The 24789-nt window shown below is 41.1% G+C and overlaps 1 protein-coding gene across 9 annotated transcripts in view; it reads right to left on the reverse strand.

Moving 5' to 3' along the window:
• Positions 1-24789, reverse strand: part of DUSP22 (dual specificity phosphatase 22) — a 46788-nt gene that overhangs the window by 5787 nt on the left and 16212 nt on the right. For 7 of the 9 annotated variants that reach the window (XM_075142580.1, XM_075142578.1, XM_075142579.1 and 4 more), the window contains 3 exons: positions 9497-9546; positions 2561-2635; positions 882-1053 (listed from right to left, as the gene is read on the reverse strand). In XM_075142580.1, coding sequence (XP_074998681.1) covers positions 882-1053; positions 2561-2635; positions 9497-9546 — 297 coding nt within the window. The remainder of the gene's footprint in view (positions 1-881; positions 1054-2560; positions 2636-9496; positions 9547-24789) is intronic. The other 2 variants (XM_075142584.1, XM_075142583.1) reach the window with 1 other exon arrangement.

The raw sequence follows: 24789 nt of genomic DNA on the forward strand, positions 1-24789 counted from the left end.
CCCAACATCCTTTGCCTCATGTATTTTGCTTTCCGATTTTGGTTTGCCTCTGTTGTTGTTGTTGATTTTTAATAAGCACAATAGGCACAAAAGCCCAGAGAACAGCAACATGCTGAGCAATGGAAAATGAAGGGGACGGCCAGAGTAGGTTAACATAAGTGGAAGTCACCGATCACCCACGGGGAGCCGGTCTTTTGCGTAGGATGGTTCTTTTTAGCGCTAAGAAACTAATTCTTGTTTTATGAAAACCACTTTGCAGTCTTACTGTTCCCTCCATTCTTCTAGTCCTACAAAGCCTTCAAAGGCTAAGGAGAAAAAAAGGGTCAGATTTGAGACTGTTCTACACATCAGAAAATGTATTAAGTCCCAGCCACAGAAGGTGTGGGGCAACACAACACATAAGTCATAATGAGAACCTAGTTTAACTCCTGGATAGCAAAGATTTCTGATTACGATTTCTTTCCTGGTTACTATTCCAAATGAATGTATTGGGGGGAAACCCACTATTTTTATGCAACCGGTACTTACAGGTTGGTCTTTCTGCTGCATTCTGAGCAACTCACTCTTTAGTTTTTACCCCTCTAAAGGTGTCAGTCTTGTATTGTGTCTTAGCACACATGAAGCAATCACTGGATTGAGAGCACAGCTGGGCAGGAGGTGTGTTTAGATGTTGTGCTTTATCTCTTCTCCCATCCAGCATTCCCCGATACCTTCAGTTCTATTCACACCTTCCCAGTGGAGCAGGCTTGGCCAAGAAGCCACTCCCTCAAAGCAAAAATCTGGGAGTCAGATAAACCACCCAGGCCTCAAAATAAATAAGTAGCCCATGATCTGAGACTTGGGGTTGTGTTTTGCAGCTCATTTGTCTGTAGTTCATTTACCTGATCAACATCGTGTTTTTCAAAGTCCTGTAGCTGCCTCTGGAACCCCATGTTAGGATTGGCACAGGATCTCGCTGCGCGGACAACAGACAGTGCATCTTCCCAACCAAAGTCTGTGATGGTCATGATGTAGGCAACCACCAGTGTTACACTCCTGGAGACACCTGCAAGGCTGCATGAAAAAGGAGGTGCAATAAATTGAAGTAGCGCTGTACTTCATCTATCACGGTTAAAAGCATCACTTCCCAACATCACAGCAGACCGCTGTGTTACTTGCCACAGGGAAGAAATATTACAATATTTGAGTCAAACGGTTTTGGTGCCGCTTTTTCAAATGTATCAGAACAAATCTATGACAAGATAGAGAAGGTGAGTTCTGAGTGGTAATTCATATGAGACTGGAAAGGAAGAAATAAGTATTAAGTCTTCACAAAAGCAGGGGACAGTGCACACGTTCTAAGTTAGATTTGGTTTTTAATAACCTAGAAACAAGTCACCCACTTTCTTCTGCTTATATAGATCAGAGCAGTGAAATAAGACGGATTCCTCTCCACCACGAATAAAGGCTTCAATTTCATGGGGCCGAAATGAACTTTAACTGAACTGTTAAAGTACGTATGTCTGGTTGCTCGCGTTCTTTTCCTCTTTCTGCTATCCATGCACTGTGCAACCTCAACTTTCAAGACTCCAGTTTCCCCACGTGAAACACTGGGATAAAGTAAGAATCATTCATTATTACTGGTTTGACAGCACTGGACAAACTATTATTATTGTGAGTATAAAGAATGTGTTTGAGTTACATTTGTACCAGACTTTTTCACTTGGCATTTCGAGAACGTTTTATGCTTTTGAACGGCTTCACAAAATTAAATATATGTTTTTTTAAAACTCTACCAGAATTCAGACTAATTATCCCTGTTTTACATACATGAACTCATGCACAGCCCTATCATGAGTCAGTAGCAAACTGAGGATTTATGCTCAGGGCCTGTGTACAAGTCCAGTGTTCAAATCACGAGATGACTCTGATTCCAGATATAGACTCAGATATGTCACTTGGACATACAGCACAAAGACTACAACCAATAGCAGAGAGCAAGAAAAAACCCAGGGTGGGATTTCCTTTTCTATTCTCTACAGTCACAGGAACATCTCTTCAATCAGAGACTTGCTATTAACAAATGCAACATTTGAATGCTTCAGCAGTTTAAAGAAAAAAAAAAAAAAGAGAAAAAAATCAGTTTCTAGACAAATTTTTTTTTTAACAACTCTGAAGTCACCAAAGTAGCCTTTATAGAAACTAATCAAATTATTAGGATTATGGAAATCACATTTAGAAAGACAGTGATTAAAATAATGGGAAATAAATAATACGTCTCTAGTCAATGCATCTCTAGTCAAATCAATCCTACAAAAAGATTTGATTAGAAGAGAAGGTCAATAAGAATTTCTTGGGCTCCTTTTATCTCCAGGCAGCTGCCCACCCCAGTGACTCAAAAGTCGTAGCATTTAATAGCATTTGCAAATCTTCTGGGGCTCTTCAAATAAAGGGGGCGCTTCAGTCCAAGAGGATTTTGCTATAAAATGGAGATGAACACTAACTTATCATGAAAATGATGAACATCCAAATCGAGGTAGAGAAACCCTTAAGAAGTTTTTTTAGCAAGTGATATACATACCAATGAACTAGGCAGCCTTCACCTGTAAGTCGGCACTCATGGATAAATTTGATGCTCTCTCTGAAATGCCTTGCCCTGAAAACAGAAGCAGAAGGGGAATAAAGAAAGTGCTCTATTTAGTAAAATCACTACTTAGAAAGAGAGAAATGTATCCGAAAGCTCACTTAACACTGTTTCTAGAATTTAGAACTGAATACAGGTCTTACAAGGTAAAAGTTATTACCGCCAATGAAACGCAAAACTCACTAGCATAGTTATTCTCCACTCTACCTGAAGAAGACATCAGTATCTTAGGCACTACAGTGTGATAAACATTAACGAACACTTTATTCTGATGACTGTCAAGTCTGTATTTCAGTTTGTGTTTTATTCCTCTTTAAACCGGTAACTTGACCTCACATGTCCTTGCGTATGCTCAGATGTCAGATGAAACTCAGCACAACTACATGAACAGTTCTCAAGGTATATTATCTCTCCCAAAGAGCCATCCACTACCCGCTACCCAAACTTGTGCTTAACTTTGACTTCACCTCCTCCTTCAAACCATGTACTAGGACACATTTAGATGTTATGACTTTCTTCTCTGCAATATAAAATCTTGCCCTTTTGTCCCTGCTATGAAAAAATTCTCAGTTCAAGCCCTGGCTTCTTCAGCTTCTTCCAGTCTCCTCCCCTCAGACTGCAGCACCCCTTCTGTCTGCCCTTTTTCAGGGTGTCAGCCAAGCCCTGCCTACAGCCTACCTTTTTTAAAGCAGTGGAGGAGAAAATGTGGAGAAGATAAAGACTCAGTTTACAAACCTTAAAGTTTGTACTCTCGTTACCCTTTACACATGCCTCTTCATTGTAAGTCAGGTAAGTCTGAAGGAAAGTAACTGGGCAGCTGTCATCATCTCAGTAAATCTGCAGCATCGCCTCTTTGCATCCCAGTCCCAAGTTGCTCACCCTGCCTCTGCCTTTCAGACTGCAAAGCCTTTGCGGCTGCCTGCAATTTATTGCAGGTGCAAGCAGCACCTTTTAGTTCAATAGAGCTGGAGTTCACTGAGGCCTTTGAGTTCTCTTGCAATTTAAGCTCACAAGCAGCAATGTGTGCAACACAGACAGGGGAAAGAGCTTCTTAAGGAACAGTCAGTACCAGGCTTATTGGCAAAGATGAACCTGAAAGCACACTGCGCTCAACACCCATGAAACACAACGTCCTGTATTCAAGATGTTTCCCCTCTCAGGGTGAATATTATACCACAAGGGTAAAAGAAAAAACCTCAGCCCAGCACCAGCAGCCACACAAAAATCAGGAATACCCACATAAAAGGAAGCTTCCCTTCCTGCCCAACAGTGCAGCTGCTGATACTATAAACACGCAAGACCTGGAGGACGACAACAGTGATGCAACAAAGTGGCAGTGCCTGTGGAACTTGCAAAGGCAAAGATGTCTAAGCTGAAATATCCAAAAAGAGGGATCCCAAAGCCCAGGACTCCCTCTCCAAGGCAGATCTTGCATCACTGGATACAACATGGAGAACACAGCTGGAGAAGACTTGAGTGACTTATCTGGAAGATCTCAAGGCATGATGCAATCTCAAGCTTTAGGACAGCACGTCAACTCAGGATTTTATGTTTCTCAAGAAACCGATCAAGTATGTGGGATGAGTGAAGAAAAGGAAGGAAGCCTTACAAATGCATTTCTACTCAGACTGCCACTCCAAAACATTTTCACTGGCTGAGTTCTAACAAATAGAATCATAGAATCATTAAGGTTGGAAAAGACCTCTAAGATCATCGAGTCCAACCGTCAACCCAACACCACCATGCCCACTACACCATGTCCCTAAGGGCCTCATCTACACGTCTTTTAAATACCTCCAGGGATGGTGACTCAGCCACTTCCCTGGGCAGCCTGGTCCAAGGCCTGACCACTCTTTCAGTAAAGAAATTTCTCCTAATGTCCAGTCTAAACCTCCCCTGGCGCAACTTGAGGCCATTTCCTCTCGTCCTATCGCTTGTTACTTGGGAGAAGAGACCAACACCCACCTCGCTACAACCTCCTTTCAGGTAGCTGTAGAGCGTGATGAGGTCTCCCCTCAGCCTCCTCTTCTCCAGACTAAACAGCCCCAGTTCCCTCAGCCGCTCCTCACAAGACTTGTGCTCCAGGCCCTTCACCAGCTTCGTTGCCCTTCTCTGGACATGCTCCAACACCTCCATGTCCTTCTTGTAGTGAGGGGCCCAAAAGTGAACACAGTATTCGAGGTGCGGCCTCACCAGTGCCGAGTACAGGGGCACGATCACCTCCCTGCTCCTGCTGGCCACACTATTTCTGATACAGGCCAGGATGTCATTGGTCTTCTTGGCCACCTGGGCACACTGCCGGCTCGTGTTCAGCCGGCTGTCAACCAGCACCCCCAGGTCCTTTTCCTCCGGGCAGCTTTCCAGCCACTCTCCCCCAAGCCTGTAGCGTTGCCTGGGGTTGTTGTGGCCCAAGTGCAGGACCCGGTACTTGGCCTTGTTGAACCTCATACAGTTGGCCTTGGCCCATCGATCCAGCCTGTCCAGGTCCCTCTGCAGAGCCTTCCTACCCTCCAGCAGATCAACACTCCCGCCCAGCTTGGTGTTGTCTGCAAACTTACTGAGGGAGCACTCGATCCCCTTGTCCAGATCATTGATAAAGATATTGAACAGGACCGGCCCCAGTACTGAGCCCTGGGGAACACCGCTCGTGACCGGCCGCCAACTGGATTTAACTCCGTTCACCACAGCTCTCTGGGCTCGGCCGTCCAGCCAGTTTTTTACCCAGCAAAGAGTGCACCCGTCTAAGCCATGAGCCGCCAGCTTCTCTAGGAGAATGCCGTGGGAGACAGTGTCAAAGGCTTTACTGAAGTCCAGGCAGACCACATCCACAGCCTTTCCCTCATCCACTAGGCGGGTCACCTGGTCATAGAAGGAGATCAGGTTGGTCAAGCAGGACCTGCCTTCCATGAACCCGTGCTGGCTGGGCCTGATCCCCTGGTTGTCCTGGACATGGCTCGTGAGCACCCTCAAAACCAACCGCTCCATGATCTTCCCTGGCACCGAGGTCAGGCTGACCGGCCTGTAGTTCCCCGGATAATCACGGTGCTCAAGTCTGCCTGTGGGGTATGAGCAGCTTCACATAAATTAACTCAGAGGACAAATGAGACGTTGGGCTGTGTGTGCAAGAGGCACTGCTATTGCACAATGAAGGTGCACTTATCCGAGATTGAATGGATTCAGTCAAATGAAACTTGGTTAGGGCTGGATTGACAACATCCCAATCTTCTCATACACCCATCTTTTCTCTTTCTCTTTAGAAAATCTGGCCAACAGTGCAGCTCCAAGCACCAGTGAATTCACTTCAATGGTCTAGCACAAGTTTTGGTTAAACACTTCAATGCTTTGGTTTGAAAAATATTTGCGAATGAGCATAACACTTTTGCAAGGTACTAAATATAGCTAGCAGTGAACTCCATTCACTCAGTTTTATTTGACCTTCCTTATTGCTGACACTTGGTCTGCTGAAACACTGTCAAATGTAAGTGTTTACAGGCATTCATGAAAACGAGAGGAGAAATAGCCAAGCTTAGAATTAGTGCTGCTCTGTAGAAACATAGCCCCTCCTCACCTTGAGTCAGAGAAAAGGAGAAATGTACTCCTCCACAACCCTATGACAGTGGGGTCTCTGCTAGCTCCAGCAGACAGTTGCCTAAACTAATTTTCAAAGTTATGGTATAAATCATATTCACATGAAAACGAAGATTGAGGACCAGTTAGCTGTGTAGCAAGTGCCAGACACAAAGAAGAATGGCAAGTCTTACATTAACCACAAAACAGTTGATTATCATCTGTAACAGGAAAGCACTTGACAAATGTGTTGATTTGCAGCCTATTTGTTGGACTGAACAGTTACTTCAAGACAATTTATTACATGATATCTGGCTTTTACATCTCCCAGCTTAAAGCTGGGTCCTGAACTGCATCATCTTCACAGTGGGAAAACACCACAGGAAGAACCACCAGTACAGAGCCCCTACTAGCATGTTGTAAAAGTTATCTAAACTTACGCATTAGCAAGCTGGATAATCCAAAACTAGGCTGAGGGCAGAGTTATGATACCAGATCTACATACTCACTTGTTGCTAGTCAGACTTCTATGAATATTATAAAGGTTAAAAAGAAAGCATCCAAATCAGATAGGAAGAAGCATGTTGATGTTTCTTTCCTTTGGCAATGTAAATGCAACAAAGAACCACCTAAATTTCTTTTCTTAATAGATTATCTGGCTTCTGTATTATCACCACTAACAGCCTGACCATTGGAGGTTAGTTCCTTAGAAACACGTAGCCTAAGACAATTAGTTGGAACAGGACAGGAAGGGAAGATTTGATTTCTATAGAATTAACGTTTTAGCAACAGGTTCTGTAGGAGATGACATTTCTGGAGAAGTCAATGGCCTAAGGTAAAAGTCTCACAGTCCAGCGAAAACACTCATTTAACGCCTAGGAAGCACCTCAAGTCTCAAAAGCAACTGCTTGATTCCTATGCTTGGTAGGGGCAGAAGACGGGAGTAGAAGCCAGCTTTTGAGCCACTTCAGTGTCTGAACACCCACATGTTAATAGGGGAATCCCTGCTGTATTTCCCTGGCAATTCATTCCTCTGAGGATGGGAGCTCCACTAAACAAGCTTACTAGGAGTAAATGAGCATTACACACATAAGAAGTCAGAAGTTTCCCTCACAAAAACTGAGCTGAAGGGAATTAAGAGCTCACAGTCCCAAAATTCAGTGGGTAAAGGCTTTCAGTTGGACCGTATCAACCTGCCAGCAGTTGCAAAGTAGCAGCAAAGTTTCTGCTGTTGGGGAAGATAGACAAGACAGCAGTATCTGCTCAGTTGTGCCTGCCAACTATTGCTAAGAAAACACAAGGACCTGCAATGCAGGATGCTGCTTCCCCCCCCCCCCCCAAACACCACCAGAATACCTCTTTTGAAAGAAGAGGGTAGATACACAAAGATGTGGCAGAGGGACCAATTCCCTTTCCTGTTCCTCAGCTATCCCTCCCTCCGCAGAGGGCACTAGTGCGGTTAACCACTCCTAGATAAGATTGTGTCAAATCCTCACAGACTGAACAAAGACAGCTTCTTCTTGCTTTCAGAAGCTTGTATGTGCAAAGCAACATTGCTATTCGCGAGCACCATGATTTGATTTTACTTGAAGATCTGGACTGTATAAAGCAAAAAAGAAAAATCGGTTACTTGTCAAGTTTTATTTTAAGTGATAAAACGTATCAGTATTAGAAGTAATGACATTTGCTTGCAACCACCTGATACCAAAGCAAGTATTTTAGATGCTTGCAGCATAACAGAAACAATACACATGCAAATATTGTATCTTCTTACTGACGCTTTAAGAGCTTTGGTACTGCGCCAGACAACTCAAGCGCCAGAGGTGGTTTTTCAATATTAGCCCTTGATATCTAACAGCAAGGGAGGGGCTGGATTGTACACTGATTAACGTTCATCACAAATGCCATCCTTTCTATTTCCACTCCGAATTGATCCAGATCTCTATTAACAAAGGAAGCAGATTTGCAAAACATTTTCAGAAATGCTACAGATCTCAGAATACCAACAAACAATTAATATGACAACATGTGAATGTTTCCCTCTAATCTCATATTTTTTTCTTTCCCAAAAGGATTTTTTTTTACATTTATTTATTTTTAATTTTTTAAGTATTAGGGCCACAAAAGCTGTCCATGACAAAGGCAGTTAGCTGTCTGCTTTCTCATTACTGATCTGTCTTGAAATTTAGGGGTTTGGGGTGTTTTTTGTTGTGGGTTGGGGGGGGCGATTTTGTGGTGTGGGTTTTTTCCCCCCCTTCCCCTAAAATCATGACAGAAATGCAGAATGAAAAGGTAAATCACCACATATCAAATACCACACTGGAATCTTTCTAGGGTACGAGAAACACATACTCTAAAAATATCCCCTGAAAGCATGAGCCAGAATATTGCTGTGATGTGAGAGAAAAGCAGTGCTGCATTTCCTTCCGTACCTACCAGGCCTCTTTCAACTACTTGTTTCTCTACAAAACTTGGTAGCAGGATGTGGCTGAAACCCCCCTCACCTCTCCCCAACATAAACAGTGAGCTCTAGAAGAAAGAGTTGGTCACCATCCAAGTTCTCTTACAAAACCTGTTTTGATTTCTCTTTGGAATCAAGACTTGCTATGCTTAATGGTTCAAAACATTAAAACCAAGGGCAAGTCAATTACTGTTTCATGAACGTTAGCAGAGATGAGAAAGAGCGAGGCTGGGACACCCTAGTTTCAGTACATATATCCTCAAGGCAAGAGCCACCACAGGGCAGAAACTCCCCGCCGTGCCAGCCTACTACTAACAGCAGCAGGGCCTTCTAAGGCAGGTTCAAGAAGTCCAGAGCAGATAGTTGCAGGGGTAGTTTGCACACTGGGACTTTATCTTGAAGGCCCAACGTGAGGAATTTATTTCAACCCTTGAAGCACCAGGCTTCATACCTCTTTCAAATATTTTCTTCTCATTAATGGCTGGAGATAGCGCTAACAACAAAGAACAGTCAAGCAAAAACATTTACAAAAACAACGGCTAGAATAAACTGGGACTAAATTAGGAGAGGACTCACTAAGGAATTCCTGAAGTTCAAGGCCACAAATGAAGAAGAGTGTTTACATACTGACCCTCCTACAAATCCTCACACACAAAAAGGAGGGTCTGAACCAAAGTGGCTGTGGCCGGAATAAAGGGTTACTGTGTTTTCTTAACGGATTAAAAACCACGTCTGTGTAATACTTGTGAGAGATCAGAATCAGATCTTTCACCTCTTTATAAAACAGGCATCACAGTACTGAGGGATTTCTGGGGTTCTGTGATTTATTTTTAAAGAAAACTTACAAGTTCTGCGAGGGTGAGTCAGCAGCAGGAATGCACAGATACTTCACTCCCTGTGTAAAGAAGCAAAAAGGAATGAGAAGAAAATATCCAAGTTAAATACATTTATCTACCACTGTGCAAGTCCTGCTCTACACTGGTGCACTTTGAGAAAGGCACACCATTATTCAGACAAGCAGAGATCATCTCTATGCAGCCAGATTTTAAAACACTGTTTTCACATCTGCTTTGTTGCTAAGATACCAGCACATAGCTTAGTCATGCTTATCCCAAGGCCCAATAGCAAGCTTTTTAAAATAGAAGCATCTTTACTAAACAGGTGTAAACCTCTTTTTCAAAATCCCATTGTTCTTACATTTCTAGAAAAACTAAGTTGCATCTTCTCCTGCCGTTCCCTTTCTCTGAACAGATGCTACAACCTAAAATTGTGATAAGCAATTTCTTTTGACCCCATGCAATTATTTTTCTTTACCTAGTTGATAAACCAAACAAAATGCATTTCAGAGAAGAAATATATTTGTGGTATGGGTTTTCGTTTTTATTTTTTGGAAAATTCAAGAAGGACAACTGTAAAACTCATCATTTTCTTCCACAAAGTTAGCCTCGCTTTCTTAGTCAGCTATCATAATAAGTTACAAGATCAATTAGGGAAGTTAGATAACCATTTCTGATGCATTAAAAATGTTACTGGGTATATTTAAAACAACACTATAATCATACACTACTGCTTTGCATCGTCAACGCTCATTTTAACTGTCATTTTATTTTCAAAGCTTGTTTTGCTCCTATGACTGTTAAGAAAAAGAACACTTCTGAAAACATATTTAGCTAACTTCTCAAATAGGACTTCCAAGAACATAGGTTGCAGCTCAGACACACAAAAACTAAATCATTCACTGGAAGTCTTTCAACTTATCTCAGATGCAGAGTTATGAATTTTTCAGATGTACTTGTAAAGATAAGGATTCACAGCAAAAGGTCCACCATGAAACGCACCCTAGTTTATCTTTCTGTAACAATGCAAACCCCTGTAATAATCCTGCATGTTCAACAACACACATGGGAAGTCACATATTTATCTGCAAGAGATTCTTTGCCAACAAGATGGAACACAACATGCATCTACCAGCCATTACATTTGCCAGCTGGGGCGGGGGGTGAAAATTTCATTGCTCAACTGTAGTGGCTATCTGAGGCATCATCTTCTCCACCACCACCTTTGCTTTGCTGGGTCAGAAACCCCGCCTTAATTTCCCCTACACACACTTTGTTACTTCACTTGCCATCTTACACCAAAGAGCAATCCCCTTTATAAAAGGTCCCGACCCCTCACACCATGATACGCCATCATGCTAATTCTCTGCAAGATGCATGAAGTTCACCACTATGTCAGAAAGGATGTGTGATACCTCACCCCCATCTCTTCACCTCCACTTAGACATGGCACCAGCCATTTTCTCAACCCACCAGAATCCCTTCAGCCAGTGTCTTCTTCACAGCCACACAGATTTGAGAGCCTGCCCTGTCCGCACCATGCTTTGTCAGACTTCCTTGCTCTGACGGGCCATCCCCAGCGTGCCACAACCGGAGCAGAGATGCTACTGTCTATGGCCTTCTGGTTTGGGGAAGGCCGAGTCAGAGCGGGGAAGGCTCTGCAGACAGTGCTAAGCGTGGAGATGGAGATGTGGCAGTGCCTGATGAGGGAAAAGACACCATCAGGACAACACCAAGCCAGTGACAGCACATGGCATTTTGCGTGACAGCTGCATGGCTGCATGGCAAAATGCAGCTGAGGGGAGAGAGAATGAGAATGATGTCAGTTTGCAAACCAAAGCAGCTTGCTGCTGGAGGCTACGCCATCAACAAGTAACAGTCCCTCCTGCCTTGTATCAGGAGAAGGGATGCCTACTGTGGGAAACCAGGCTGGCTCTACAGCCATAAGCTGATCCACAAGAGCTTGCATAGATACACTCATTCAGAAAGACGATGTAGCAGTAAGACATACATTGATAGGCTGTTGAGCCAAGGATGATAATTATATTGTGACAGATTAATGACGATAATAAGCATCTTGTATGACGCATCTGAGAGGTTTATCTTGAACACCAGTATCACTTCAAGTGAGTCACTCCAATAGAACGAGGGCCTGTGACACGAAAGTAAATTTACATGCTCTTCTTTCCCTCTCTAGACAACTCCATGCCACTAACTCTGCACCACCAAGGGAAAAAACAGGAAGAAAACGGAAGGTAGGAGATGGGTTAACTCCGGAGCGCACTATATGCCTGAAGGTTCGTTCCTCCAGCACGCACTGATACAAGTTGTTCCACAGATTTCAGAAGCTATGCCACATGTTGAGTGCTTTTCACAGGCTGAGTGCAGAGGGGCTTTCAGATCATGTTCACTTTAAAAGCAGAAGTACCACCAGCACAAGTTTAAGACCCACAATGTTCTTTTTTTGTCATGGCTGGCTAGTTCCCATTACCGCAAGCAAGCATGAAACTAGCCTGTGAGAGACCACACACGGTACTGAATGGCTCATCCAGAGCCTGATCCTGGAGGTCTTCAGCACTTAGAACTTCCAGTGAAGCCCACAGCACTCTTTTCACTATTGTGCTTGCAAATGCTCAGCATCAACCTTGTTAATATAGCTTCTCAGACAGGAAATAGTTAAAGTTACTGGAATTTGGTATTTTGACCGATGCATGTCACTCGTACGGTGTTTTTGGAAGGCTGTGGTGATGGACTCCTCCCTGTGAGGAAATAATCACACACTCAACTCAGAAATAGTTAGAGGTGGGATTTCAAAAGTACTGTGCAGTGACCTAACCCGACTCCCACAAAAATCAACAGTGAAACTCTCAGAGACTCTGACCCAAACACAGTTTGGCCAGAGTTGGTAACTCCTGAGGATCCCACCCTACCATCAGGTTTTGCTTCTCTTGGTTGAAATAACAATGATAATAATAGGATCAAGTATCATTCATCAATTGGATACCTGAAATACAACAACGACACAAGATTGTATGGGGCAGGTATTCATAAATGAGACTTCAAGGGATCTTCTGTGTAGATACTCACAGAACTGATTGCTGGAATTAGCTTTTCCTCACATATGCTGGATAGACTTTCTTTTTTAAACATATTGGCAATAGGAAGATAGTTAATTACTGAACCCTGCTGTCTGTGACTGTTTTTTAAAAAAACACTACCCAGGATCATAATATTATTTGTATATTTGCTCCCCAAGACACTGCTGTCCTTCCTGTGCACATACCCTGCAGATAACATCTAAGAACTGTCCCAAAGGGACCTTGCAAAGCAGAACAGTTCATGCCAACCGAACAAGTAAATACCTACAACGTTTTAGATGGGCTACTAGCACGCAAGAAAGATAGAGACATCGCTATTTTATTATATAGCAGTTTGTTTACCATTCTGAAACTGCTAAGCATAAGATATAAGAAGGTAATAATCACTGAAACAGCGACTAAAACAGAATAAGCCAAATCAAAAGATTGTTGAAGAGTCAAGCAGACCAGCTCCTAGTGAAAATTTCAACAAGCTCCAAATCAGTACCTAGTCTGCTGTTTCATTACACAAACTTGCATCTGGTTGCAAATGCAATATCCAAAGTTGCATATTAATAAAGATGGGAAGACAAAATACAAATTTTATGTCAACTATATGGAAGTCTTTATTTTATTAATTTATTTTTAAATTAACTGTTTTGTTTCCTAGGAATGACAATTCTCTAAAAATTATTCAGTGGAGGAAGGACAGAACAACTCAAACTAGGTATTGTATCACTTCACCTACACACACTAAATTAGATGCCACAGAATAGCTAACTCATTCCAAAACATGGTATTTGTTCAAAGCAAAGAGAAAAGCTTGCAATTATAAAACTGGTGAGAAGAGAAATATTATTTTAAATCCTACATGAATTAATACATCCACTTTATTTATTGAATGCTGCTGCTAATATATTGTTATTCAAACATTTCTCCAGCTGACAGCTGTGTCAGTCACGTCTCATCTCTCCAAACAAGCTTTTTCCGAGATTACCTATTAAAAAAAAAACCAAACAATCCAAACTTTTTAATTAAACAGAAGTTATGTATGTTCTCAGGTAATAAAACATTCCATACATATGGAATGTGTTCAAACCCAAGCACCTAGGTCAATGAGATGCTGAACACAGTTTTCTTCTGCTCATCTCGATTCACCGCTACTTTCCACTTGTTACTTTTAAATCATTGCTCACTTTCCTTTCTCCATCAATCACCTTTACCACCAAACACCCCTACCCTCCAACACACACACACTCCTCTATACTTTTTCCCTTATTATTCACATGATGATCCTAACTGATGCCCTCATCAAATAAAAGCAGCACTCCCATTTCTTTTGGTGTATTTAACCTGTTAAGACTACCTCAAAAAATCAGTAAAATAAAATATAATTTACTTTTCTGTTTTCTGTTTCAGCAGACAGAGTAACCACCAAAACTAGATTTCTGTCTCTCTTAGGCCCTGAAACTAAATGCTACAGTTAAACCGATACAGTGAGAGCTAGCAAAACTAGAGCAAGTATTCCGATTTCAAGATTGTCAAAGTTGAAACAAGCGAGAGTTAAGTAAAATTTCTAAAATTCACTGTTATTTGAGAAACAACAACAACACTTGCACAATTTCATCACAGATTCTAGAACTAAGTCAGTTCTGCTGCAGTGAATATTAAGGTATTAAAAACAAAAAGGTTTAGGTGCACACGTATATATGCAGAGGTTTTACACTGCAGTTACGGTATTCATGGAATTGCAGTCATTTCAAATTTCTAATTATTTTAGAGGTCTATCTACTAAGATTGGAAACTGAAGAGTTATCTCACATTTGGAAAAGTCAGTTAGACTATAGAACAACACCCTCCTAATATCATTAGCTTTTAAAAAATATAATTAAATCTTTGTTATTAAATCCAGTATTTTCATGAAGTGCTCAGGAAACGTAACAGTCCTGTTTCTTAAGGAACACACTGTTTCTATTCTACTTACCTATAATCTATTTTAAAAACTCCAGCTTCTTTTTAACGAAACTTGTAAAAACTGCCATTTGGGGTTTTTTAGTAGAACATGCAGAATTTTGCAGTAGCAAAATGACACATCTGTAAGTGGTACATGTCAGATAATGGGTCACTGACTGAGAATAGGATCTCTAAAGAGCACGCACAAATTTAATCGCACAATACCAAGAATAATTTTGACTCCAAACAGGATAAGGTACAAAGAATACTACTGTGAGACAAATGCAGCACCTATATGATGTTTGCTCCTTTGTAATGATCAAAGATGTTCTGAAGTCATTAAGAATGATGCTCAGTTTGATTACACCCTAAATCATACTAAGATACAATTTATCCATGAAAGAAAACTGTCCAGCGATTTTTATACAAAACTGAGTATTCTAGAAAAACAGTATGCATGAGAATAAGAAGGCGGACTAAAAATGCTATTCATTATTCCATGTTTAGGGGATTTTCTAAGTAATGTTTTTTACAGATGTTCTTCAGAACATTGTCCCCACCACTGCTGTATATACAACATTTCAGAGATTCTAGTTAGCACTGGAAACCTGAATCTAGAACTTCAGATATTAAAAGGCGAGTAGAGGGAGAAAGAACCTCAAATTACAAAATCTCTGTTCTTCAAGGGCAGGGGGTGGGGGGAAGAGGTTGTAAAATAAAAAAGTTTAAAAAGAGCAGGATTGTATTTTTGGCATTAAACCTCTCTATTTAAATTTATGTAAAGATACCATCAACGACTTCCAAGAAATTTTTTTTAAACCTAAAACCCTAAACTTAAATTTGTGAACCCAGATGCAAATAGAAAACCTCCAGCACCTGGCAAGTTCTTTCAGGTTAGTCAAAAACCATGTGTTAATTTGAGTCGTCACATCAACAGATGAGGGCAGGACGACTTATTTTTGTTTAGGGGCATTTCAGCAAAAAAGCTAAAGTGGGAAACAGCCAGCACAAAGCTTCCTCAAGCCAAACCAACAAGAGTTTATCAAGGGTTTTGTCCAGTAATGCACCAAACTGAACCTGCTAAACTGAAAACCGTTCAACCGTTTGTTTGTCCTTTCAGTTACTTTCTGTAGCAATCATCATTGGTGCCGATTTTATTAATGACTCATAGAAAACACATTTATGTTTCAGCAAAAAGCAACCACTAATTGACTTTAGTGAACAACACACTCAGGTTTGGTTTTTGAAAAATATTATAAATGAAATTGAAATTACATGAAGAATATGAACAACAGAAAGCGGGATACTCCTGCAATAGAATTTATACATTTGGTTTGTTACCTTGAATAATACAATAGTTTTACAAGTCGTGGGGTTTTTTGCAAAGTTTGTTCTCAGTTTTCTTCAGAAGTAGCCTCAGTGACACTTTTGAAAAGTCCGTACCATTAAGGCTAGAATATGCCAATCACAAATACAAAGTGTCCTGTTAAAGCCCTCCTTCCCCATTTCTCCTCTCTATCATCCTTTCTAAAATTGTAAGAGGGAAATGTTGAAGAATTAAGGATTTTACTTTACTTGCATGAAGAGCTGCACATATTATTTCTAATTCTAAGCCTGAATTCCAATTCTAACCTGGCTCATCTGAAGGAATGCAGAGTGGGAGAAAACACTAACGAGTTTATACTAAATTGTCGTTTATATCCTTTAAGACACGCCAAGAATATTTACAAGACTACATACTTCAGCTGAGAGGAAGGACCTTGTTAGTCTGCCTTGACTAGATGATGTATTCAAGCCCCCAGGCACGTCAGGGCTCATCTAACATCTGAGAGCTACCTATCACACTTGGTCCCTGAACCCTCCGAGTACTGCAACACTCGGTCCCTGAACCCTCCAAGGGGATCTCTGAGTACTGCAATAAACCAATATACCCTACCTACCTCTTTCTTTCAGGGAATGCTGGAACATGATCACTACGCTCCGGAATATGCTCGTACTACAGGCATGGATTAACATACTCTCCACATCACCTCCTCTGCTCAGAGCAGGCCAGAGCATTTGCTCTGTTCTGGTCAACACTGTGTCTAAGCAATGAGAAACACCAGGCATTTACCGGTCTAAACGTCTCTTGTGCGAACAGCTTGCCATTGAAAGCTTCAAACGGTCCTCATCCTCTCCTCCCTGCCATCTGCCACTTCAGGAACGTGCTTCCTCTGACACAGCCAGCGTGTGCTTAGCGATTCAAACAGTGAACGAATTTAGCGCATCACCACAGCAGCCTCTGCCAAGGGCACCTCATGATGAAGGCCCGGCCTGACGCACTTTAAAAGCCGCTTTGTGGAAGTCTCTTGAAGGCTTCTTAGTGGGCTACCAAAGTAATTTTTGAAAAATTAGTCAGAGCTCCCAACTTCACAAGCAGAGCCAAAGCCAGACAGGGCATTACTTCAAACTAGAGAGAATCTTCTGGTGCTGCTACACCTGAAAGAAAAATGGTAGCTATTTTGCTCAGCATGGTCTTCTGAAACATCTCATGAGGGGAAACCCTCACCATGAAAAGGCAGTGAAACAACATAGAAGAAAGTTAAGTTTTTTATTAGAAGAAGTGCTTATACACTTCCTCTTGATGGTAGCATAAAGGCTGAAAATTCACAGCTTCCAGCACTGGTAATGTAAGAGCTTAGTGCTATAGATGGAAATGCAACAGTCCGACTTGACTAAATTATTAATTTGCAGAGCTGATCTTTATACAACAACAATGACCTTGTCATATGATATTAGCAACTCTGATTTTGAAGGCCGTCTCCGTCTTTAATCGTTCCCATAAGTCTTTGGGCTGGATATCAAAGACAGCAGAGCCTGTGCAGAGAACATGTTGCCCAGCCATACCCAGCAGGGACTTCTCTCATCATGTCATCAAGATGCAATTTTCATATATGAGTGAACTCCTACAGCTGAAGACTTCTGTATGCTATCCAACATCGTAACACGGTTTTAATAGACTGGCAGTTCTCACTTGCTGAGCAGCATCTGTCCAGAATTAGCATATGCTTTTTTCTGGAAAAAAAAAAAAAAAAAAAAAAAAAGGCAGCAAGCAGGGCTGATTGGTTTCCCAATATTTCCCTATTTAGTTATTTTGTTTTGAGCAGTGATATGCTTTAGAGTCCAGACAAATGCTTTCTGGACTGGTGTCTGTGTGAGGATATTCCCTTAGATTACAGAACCAAAGAAGAAAGCACTAAGGCAGCTTTCAGCACTTCCAGAGTTATCAGCTGGGGGAACTGGGGACACAACACAGGAATTTTTTTCTTTTGTTTTAGCACAGGGTAATCCCTGTTATACACACACACACACACACACACACACAATGAAATCAGTTCAGAATGTGCAAGCATGAGAGAAAGAAAGAAGTTTCCACAAACTGGTGATGGAAAGAAAGAATTAGAAAACTAAAAGGACATGAGGCTATTCCCCTTCAAAGCTTCAGTAAAAGCTCCCCTATAGTTAACCTCATCACATTAAGTGCTAACAGCAGATATGATAGGTTTCTATAGCAAAAACCAAAATAGCTGCAAAAATACTATCCACAAACTATGCTAAGCAGATTACTTGCATTGTGCTGGAGCTGCCAGTTCCTCTATAGCTTTTTTCTAAAAAACTGCACATGTGTAGTCTAAAGATCATCTGTAAACCTGCAAGACTATCATGCCCAGCTAAAACTGCATTAAGATTTATAATATCCAGCCAGGCTTAAAAACTATGAAATGAGATTCCAGATCTTAATGCAAGCTGATACGAATGCATTATCTATACTAGGTCTGCAGGCTATGACCATTTGATCTTAGAAACTTTTCTCAGTTTTTGATAGGTATTCAGTCATTTAGCTCTTCACTTTCCTGCAAAGGTCTGGATTTACCAGACAGTCATACACCTTTTTTTTTTTTAATTCATAAACTTGATCCAGCACTTCCTCTTGTGATTTCCCCAGCTGCAACTTTCTCATCCTTAACACCTTATAAAACAGGTATATCACAGCATTCAGCAGACATAAAACTGGTGTAGAGAAGTTATACAGCTTCTCCGTAGCACCCTTATTTTTCTACAGCTTCTATTCCTCACACTTACTGGTTCTGTTCCAGTTACAGCATCTTTTTGTTGCCTGTATTCTATTAATGCATTTGATTGTTTACTCGGGGAGTATGAAAGATTGTTCTAAGAGATCAGCACAGATTTTTTTAACTGTGCTCTTCTCTTTCAGTTCAGCTTTTTAGATACTGAATATTTGAAAGCCTATTTCTACTTTGATTAAAATTTTAAAGTTTGCAAGGAAAAAAAAAATCTAAAATTCTTTCTAAGAAGATCTGGCCTGTTAAGTTTTTTATTTTCAAAGATACAGTTCATTTAAGTTGTGCTGGCTGCACAAGCTAACAGACTGGACAAGAAAAATACTTAGTTCAGTCAGCAATTAGCTCTTCTCTACCTTTCCCACCCCTCCACCCACCTACCATAGCAACACTTACTTAGGTAGTCATCTATTCAGGAAAAAGGGGAGGAAAACCACTGCTCTGGAGATAGCATGTACCAGATTAAGATGATATTGTTAATGGCATCAGAATACAAAGGAAAAAAAAAGAATAAATAACTGTCCTCTGTGGGTGCTCTGGTTAACCATGCAGAATGAGGGGGAAAAACCATAACCTATACAGCTAATATTTTAAGAAAGTTAGAGAAAAAGAGCAAATGATTCATAGGCTTCAGAGAGTATTTTCTCAGCAACCAGAAGACATTATTGCAACATTCAAAAAATTCCATATAATGCTTTAAGATCACTCTTTTGGTTGGAGAAGAAATCCCACAAACAGTTAAGACTTGAAACAGAACCATCTGGTATGTGAGTATCACAGGAACACTGTGATTGGCTATTCAGATGAAATGGAGATGCCTAAAACTTATGACAGCTTTGGTACCGAGCAGAGAGAGATGATAATACCCCCCAATCAAAAAAATTCTGCATGTTTTGTTGGGATTTCATTTACTTACACTTCATCCAAATGACTTCAATTGAAACTATCACGAATACTGATATACTCTTTCCTCATCTGAAAAAAACAACACACTAAAAATAAAAACAAAACAAATATTCTGTAGCAACAGAAAGCAAAGAAAGAAAACTGACACACATATAGAAGTGGCACACATGCAAAAACCTACTCTTAATGCAATTTGTCATAAACAGAGTGTACAATGGAAAGCTTTTGTGGCAGAGGACAGTACAGGAATGCCCAGGTAATCTCTTGTTGATTTAAGATCTACATTACTGTGATTGTTATGATGTCTCCAAGATGAGTGCAGCATACAGAGCTTCCTGCGATGCAGCAGTGGTCAGTCTGACAATGGCAACACTATAAATAAATTAATGCCAAAGAACTCCACAACCACAGGCAACTGGTAACATGATTCACACATTTACTAGATCAAACCTCTGGTCCAGGCCAAGAGCAAGAGCAAAATTACTAGTAACTGACAAATGTGTAGCAGACCATGTGAAAGAAGCTGGTAGTTTCAGTCCATTTCCTGACTGATGGACAGGTGTCTACAATGCACACAAGAGTCACCACAACTGCCACCTCAAAGCATCTCAGACAGACCAAGGACTGTGAAATGCTCTGACTGTAAAGTGCAAAGCTCAGAGACCTCTATAACTCAGTCTTACTTGAATCAACTTCCACACAAAAATGGAGCACGCGAGAAAATCCACTGTTGCCTCTGGCAGCATATTTCAGCAATTACTTACCCTCACAGTTAAAGCCTTGCTTACTTCCAGTCTGAATTTGGGTGACATCATTTGTCAGCCATGCATATCACACTGTTCTCTAAGGTGGGTTCTCCGCACGGGGACCCACGGACTGTCATCAGACCATCCCTGCCTCTCTTGTGGCTAATACCTCTCTGGGACAGGGCTTGAAAGACTGTCTGACCAGAAGACCTTCTAGCACCCCTTCCTCCCCCAGGACTCATGCTGCACTCCTTCCTGCATGACACACAGCAATCACTGCCCAATGCGCTGGAGGAAGCATTCTTGCTTTTGCCAGTATTTAAGCGTGTGTATGCGTTGACTGGGGGGGCACGGGGGGAAGAGCAAGAGTGAGGATTATGGATGCTGCAAGTTCAGCTGCTGGGACATAACTGTCCACCACAGCATGCACTTTCCAGAATGGGATGCAGCTGTTTTCAAGTAGCTGCACAATCCACATCAACATCCTATTTGGTTTGGGCCCACATTCATCTCCATGTAACATCCCCCAGAACAGGGTCAAACACCTGGAAAATCCACAGAGAAACACTCTTAGCTTCAGTGGACCTGCAACCAGATTCTTATAAGCAAGATTAACAAGATTTGCCTTTACCTCCTTCACTTAGGTCAGCTGGCACAAAATTTGTCAGACTTCAGATCTAATGCAGCAGAGTAACACCTAGCTGGCATCCTTCGAAGCAACAGAGGGAAGAATTTCTCCAGATTAGTTAAAAGTGCTTCCACATTCTCCGTGGGTCCTGACTGACCGCGCCAGCTTGGTTAGGATATATGGATATCACAATAGTCAGACCTTTTGGCCTCCAACCCCAACAGCTGTTTGTCCTAGCTTTAAAAAGGGAGTTCTACCACGAGATCCAACAAAGTCACTGCCAGATATACTATTATTTAAAGTACACTCCGAGATACCTGTTTCCTCATCCACCTTTCAGTGTCTCTCACATTCTGAACAGAGATTTTAAAACATGAACTAGCTGAGAAGCAGGTGGCAAGAAACCTAATTATTCTCCTCTGTATATGGCTTTTGTGTGGATTTATAAAACATCGGTGAGTGTTCCATGGGCAGCTGTCCAAAGTGCTCTGGAGGAGCCAACTTGATTCACCAGGGCTACTGCCTCTGTGCCTCTGCAGGAACACACATGATGCTGTTGGACACCGCTCTTACTCAGGGGATGACTTCTGTGCATCTGAAATAACAAACCTCGTTCCACATGGCATGCAGTCCTTTCTTTCTCTTGGACACGTCACCAGCAACCTATAGTTTTTTCTGATGGAGTAATAAATGTGCATCTTTAAACTACAAAATGCTTACCTATGTGGTTAAGATCCTGTATAACAATGGTATACTTCATTGGAATAATAGCCTTAGGATGCTCTCTAAATATAAATTAATTTCAAGCTTGGTTTTAGTAGGGGACAAATTTCCTTGAAACAGTTTATACAAAAAGAACTAAGGAGCAATATTGCAATATAGTTCAGGCCAATTTTGGCAAATTCCTCCCAGTCTAAATCGCTTGAAGTCTTACAAAACAATTCTATGTCTTATACTTAATGCAGGCTGCCAATGTCTAAAGGTATACAAAGTCTTAGAATCCAATTGATTTTTAAACCTACTTTTTCCAGATATTCCAGGGCAATAACTTCCTAAGGCCAAACTTTGATTATGAGCCACCCATAAATCAGACATCCATGAGGGTTTGTAAATGATCATTGAGATAATGTCTGAAACCAAATTCCAGTACGAAAGCATTCTTCTTTGGTTTTGGGTTTTTTTGGTTTTGCTTTTGGTTTTTTTAAGTTACTTCTCAACAGGCATACACTATGAAACCTAAACCGATATAACAAATTTTTTTTTGTGAAACTCTTCAATCGTTTTGTAGTAAGTTGGTAAGCTATGAGGAACTAAAGCAACATATATCCAAATACTGCAGTATATATAGCACAGAGGAAAGCACACTTTTTAAAAGGTACTGCGAATATTTTAAACACAATTAAGTAAAAGTGGTCTGTAACATCACAGAGAGGAGCAATGCTGTAAGTTACTAAAGTAGAAAATTTTACAATCTGTAGCAAGTTGGTGTTCACCACACACACTGACGTTTGCTTTTATTGAGTATTGCATTCTTGAGTATGGACAATGAAGCCACGTTGCTTGTTTTCATTCTCTACCCACCACTATCAGCTTTAAGTACTGCATCAGAAGTATTATTGCATCAAAACAGTCATTAGTGAAACTTCAAAATCTGACAAGCAAGAGGTGGGTAATTTGTCACCTCTTTGAGAGCTAAGGTATGCATCCATATTCATTTGTTCCACAGACAGCCAAAAAAAGGCCAAATTCTCTTTGACAACATGTTACTACAACACTATTGAGTTTTCAATATCTAAAAACACTCACCTTCCACAGCTTGCACAGAAAGCTTTGTTTAATGAAATGTTTGTAGCATTTCCCATAGATTGACTAGGAAATACTTGAAATAAAAAATATTGTTAGCAAAAGACAAACGCAACTACCACAGTCCAAGAAAATGCAGCTTTTTACAGATGATCAACATTGACAAAAATACACACAAAAATACACAAAACAGGGAACGTCAAGGGAAAAAAAAAGATTCTCATACCACTGCAATTCCACGTTTAAAGGTCTGAGTAACATCAGACGGATTTCTGAACACAAATGTAAGCCCTCACTTTCCAAGTGTGAAATCTGGGGGGAAAGGGGAAGAGGGAGACATGTAGGGAAAGCATTCCCATTTGACTCCAGTGGACTTGAGAACAAGCCCCAAGCACAGTGTGGATACACATGCTGTAAACAAACCTACCTACACCCTGGCAAAGATGTAAATAACAAAGGAAGTAACACAACCTAACAGATGTTTTCTAGGCCCTTGTTTCTAAACAGAAGCATTTATTTGCAAACAAGCAACACAGTAAGACCATGAATAATAAAGTAATTAATAATCAGCTCAGCTCCCAAACAAACGGAACTTGCAATCTTTCCACTACTTTAAGTACTGGGGAAAAGTTTTAACAGTTGTTTTCCAGATCACCAGCACATAAAGGAGTACATTGCATGCTGAGAAAATAGAAGGCACAGTTGGAGAAACATTTCTTTTAGATGCAGAGGTGAATAAAGCAAGTCTGTCCTCAACCAGCCACTACTTGTTCCCATGCCACTGTAACTTTTGAGACACTATTGTGAACCAGATTGGGAACAGATTTGCGTAAATATAATCCTTCATGTCTTTTGTGGGAGTAGCTAGAGGAAGAAATGGTGACTTGGTTATATTTAACCCACAAAAGCTCCCAGATCTATTTACCATGCAGCCCCACAAACAGATGCACCACCACAAGCGAGGAGGTGGCGTGTGGGCTGCCAAAACTACCACCACCACAAGAAACACTGGCCTGAGGCTGCAGCTGATCTGTGCCGTAATTAGTCTTCCTACTTTTCTAATCATGGTAATAAAACAAAGTAAGTTTCTATTCATTTGAGGGAGCAGCACCCTAGAGGAAACATTACATCTCCCTTACTCAGTACAACTGTTTCTCTCTCCAACTAAGAGCAGGCTTGAAATTCAGTATGTTTCAGACTTAACAAGCATCAGGCACAACAGAAGTCAAATGGACAGTACAATAAGGTCAACCGCTAAAGCTCTGCTTCAGCACACTTCTCAGTTCAAGGTCAACCCTGAATTCACCATTAACTTGATTTTGGTTTTAATCGTGACATTCTAGGGACACCTTTTGTTCAGCTTACCCATTGACTTGCCTGGGAGAGGTGGAAATTCTGCAGTTTAAGGACTGAATTCACTACAGACTTTTTACATGAAGAGAACGAACAGCAGAGATTCCCATCAGCATCTGAGGGGCAACACCAGCAACTACCCACTATTTTGCCATATTTAATGAAAAGTGGAATGCAGGGAAGGAACAAACAAATTTAAGGGGATAACAGTTCCCAACATAAATCAAATAGCAAAATTTTAAGATGTAGCAAAGCCCAGCCAAACTCCCCTCCTTCCAAGATAAGCTGGCATAAAGAAAAAAGCACAACAGCCCAGCACAGGAGACTTGCAGCCTGATCCCAGCTCTTTCACTGCTCAAGATGACACAGCGAGTCAAGTCATTTCAGCTCTTCAGACCAGCTTCCCCTCAGTAAAATGAGGAATAATACTTCATGTTAAAGTGCTGGAGACCTACAGATGCTCTGCTATATTAGATGTATTTTATGAGGGAGCACTGGTTCCTTCCACACCCCAAGCCTAAATAAGGCTATTTTACACAGAAAAAGACTGCAAACCTTGCACAACCATCTGCTATAAAGATTCAAGAAAGGGGCCCAAGTACAAAGGAGGGTTGGTAGTGGGGAAGGGGGAGAAGGAATGTGTTTATGTGATGCTTGAACTCCACACAGAAGGAAACTTACCTTTACTATTAAATTAATAACACAATCCCATTCT

Source organism: Calonectris borealis, chromosome 2 (assembly GCF_964195595.1).
Source record: "Calonectris borealis chromosome 2, bCalBor7.hap1.2, whole genome shotgun sequence".
Classification (NCBI taxonomy): Eukaryota; Metazoa; Chordata; class Aves; order Procellariiformes; family Procellariidae; genus Calonectris; species Calonectris borealis.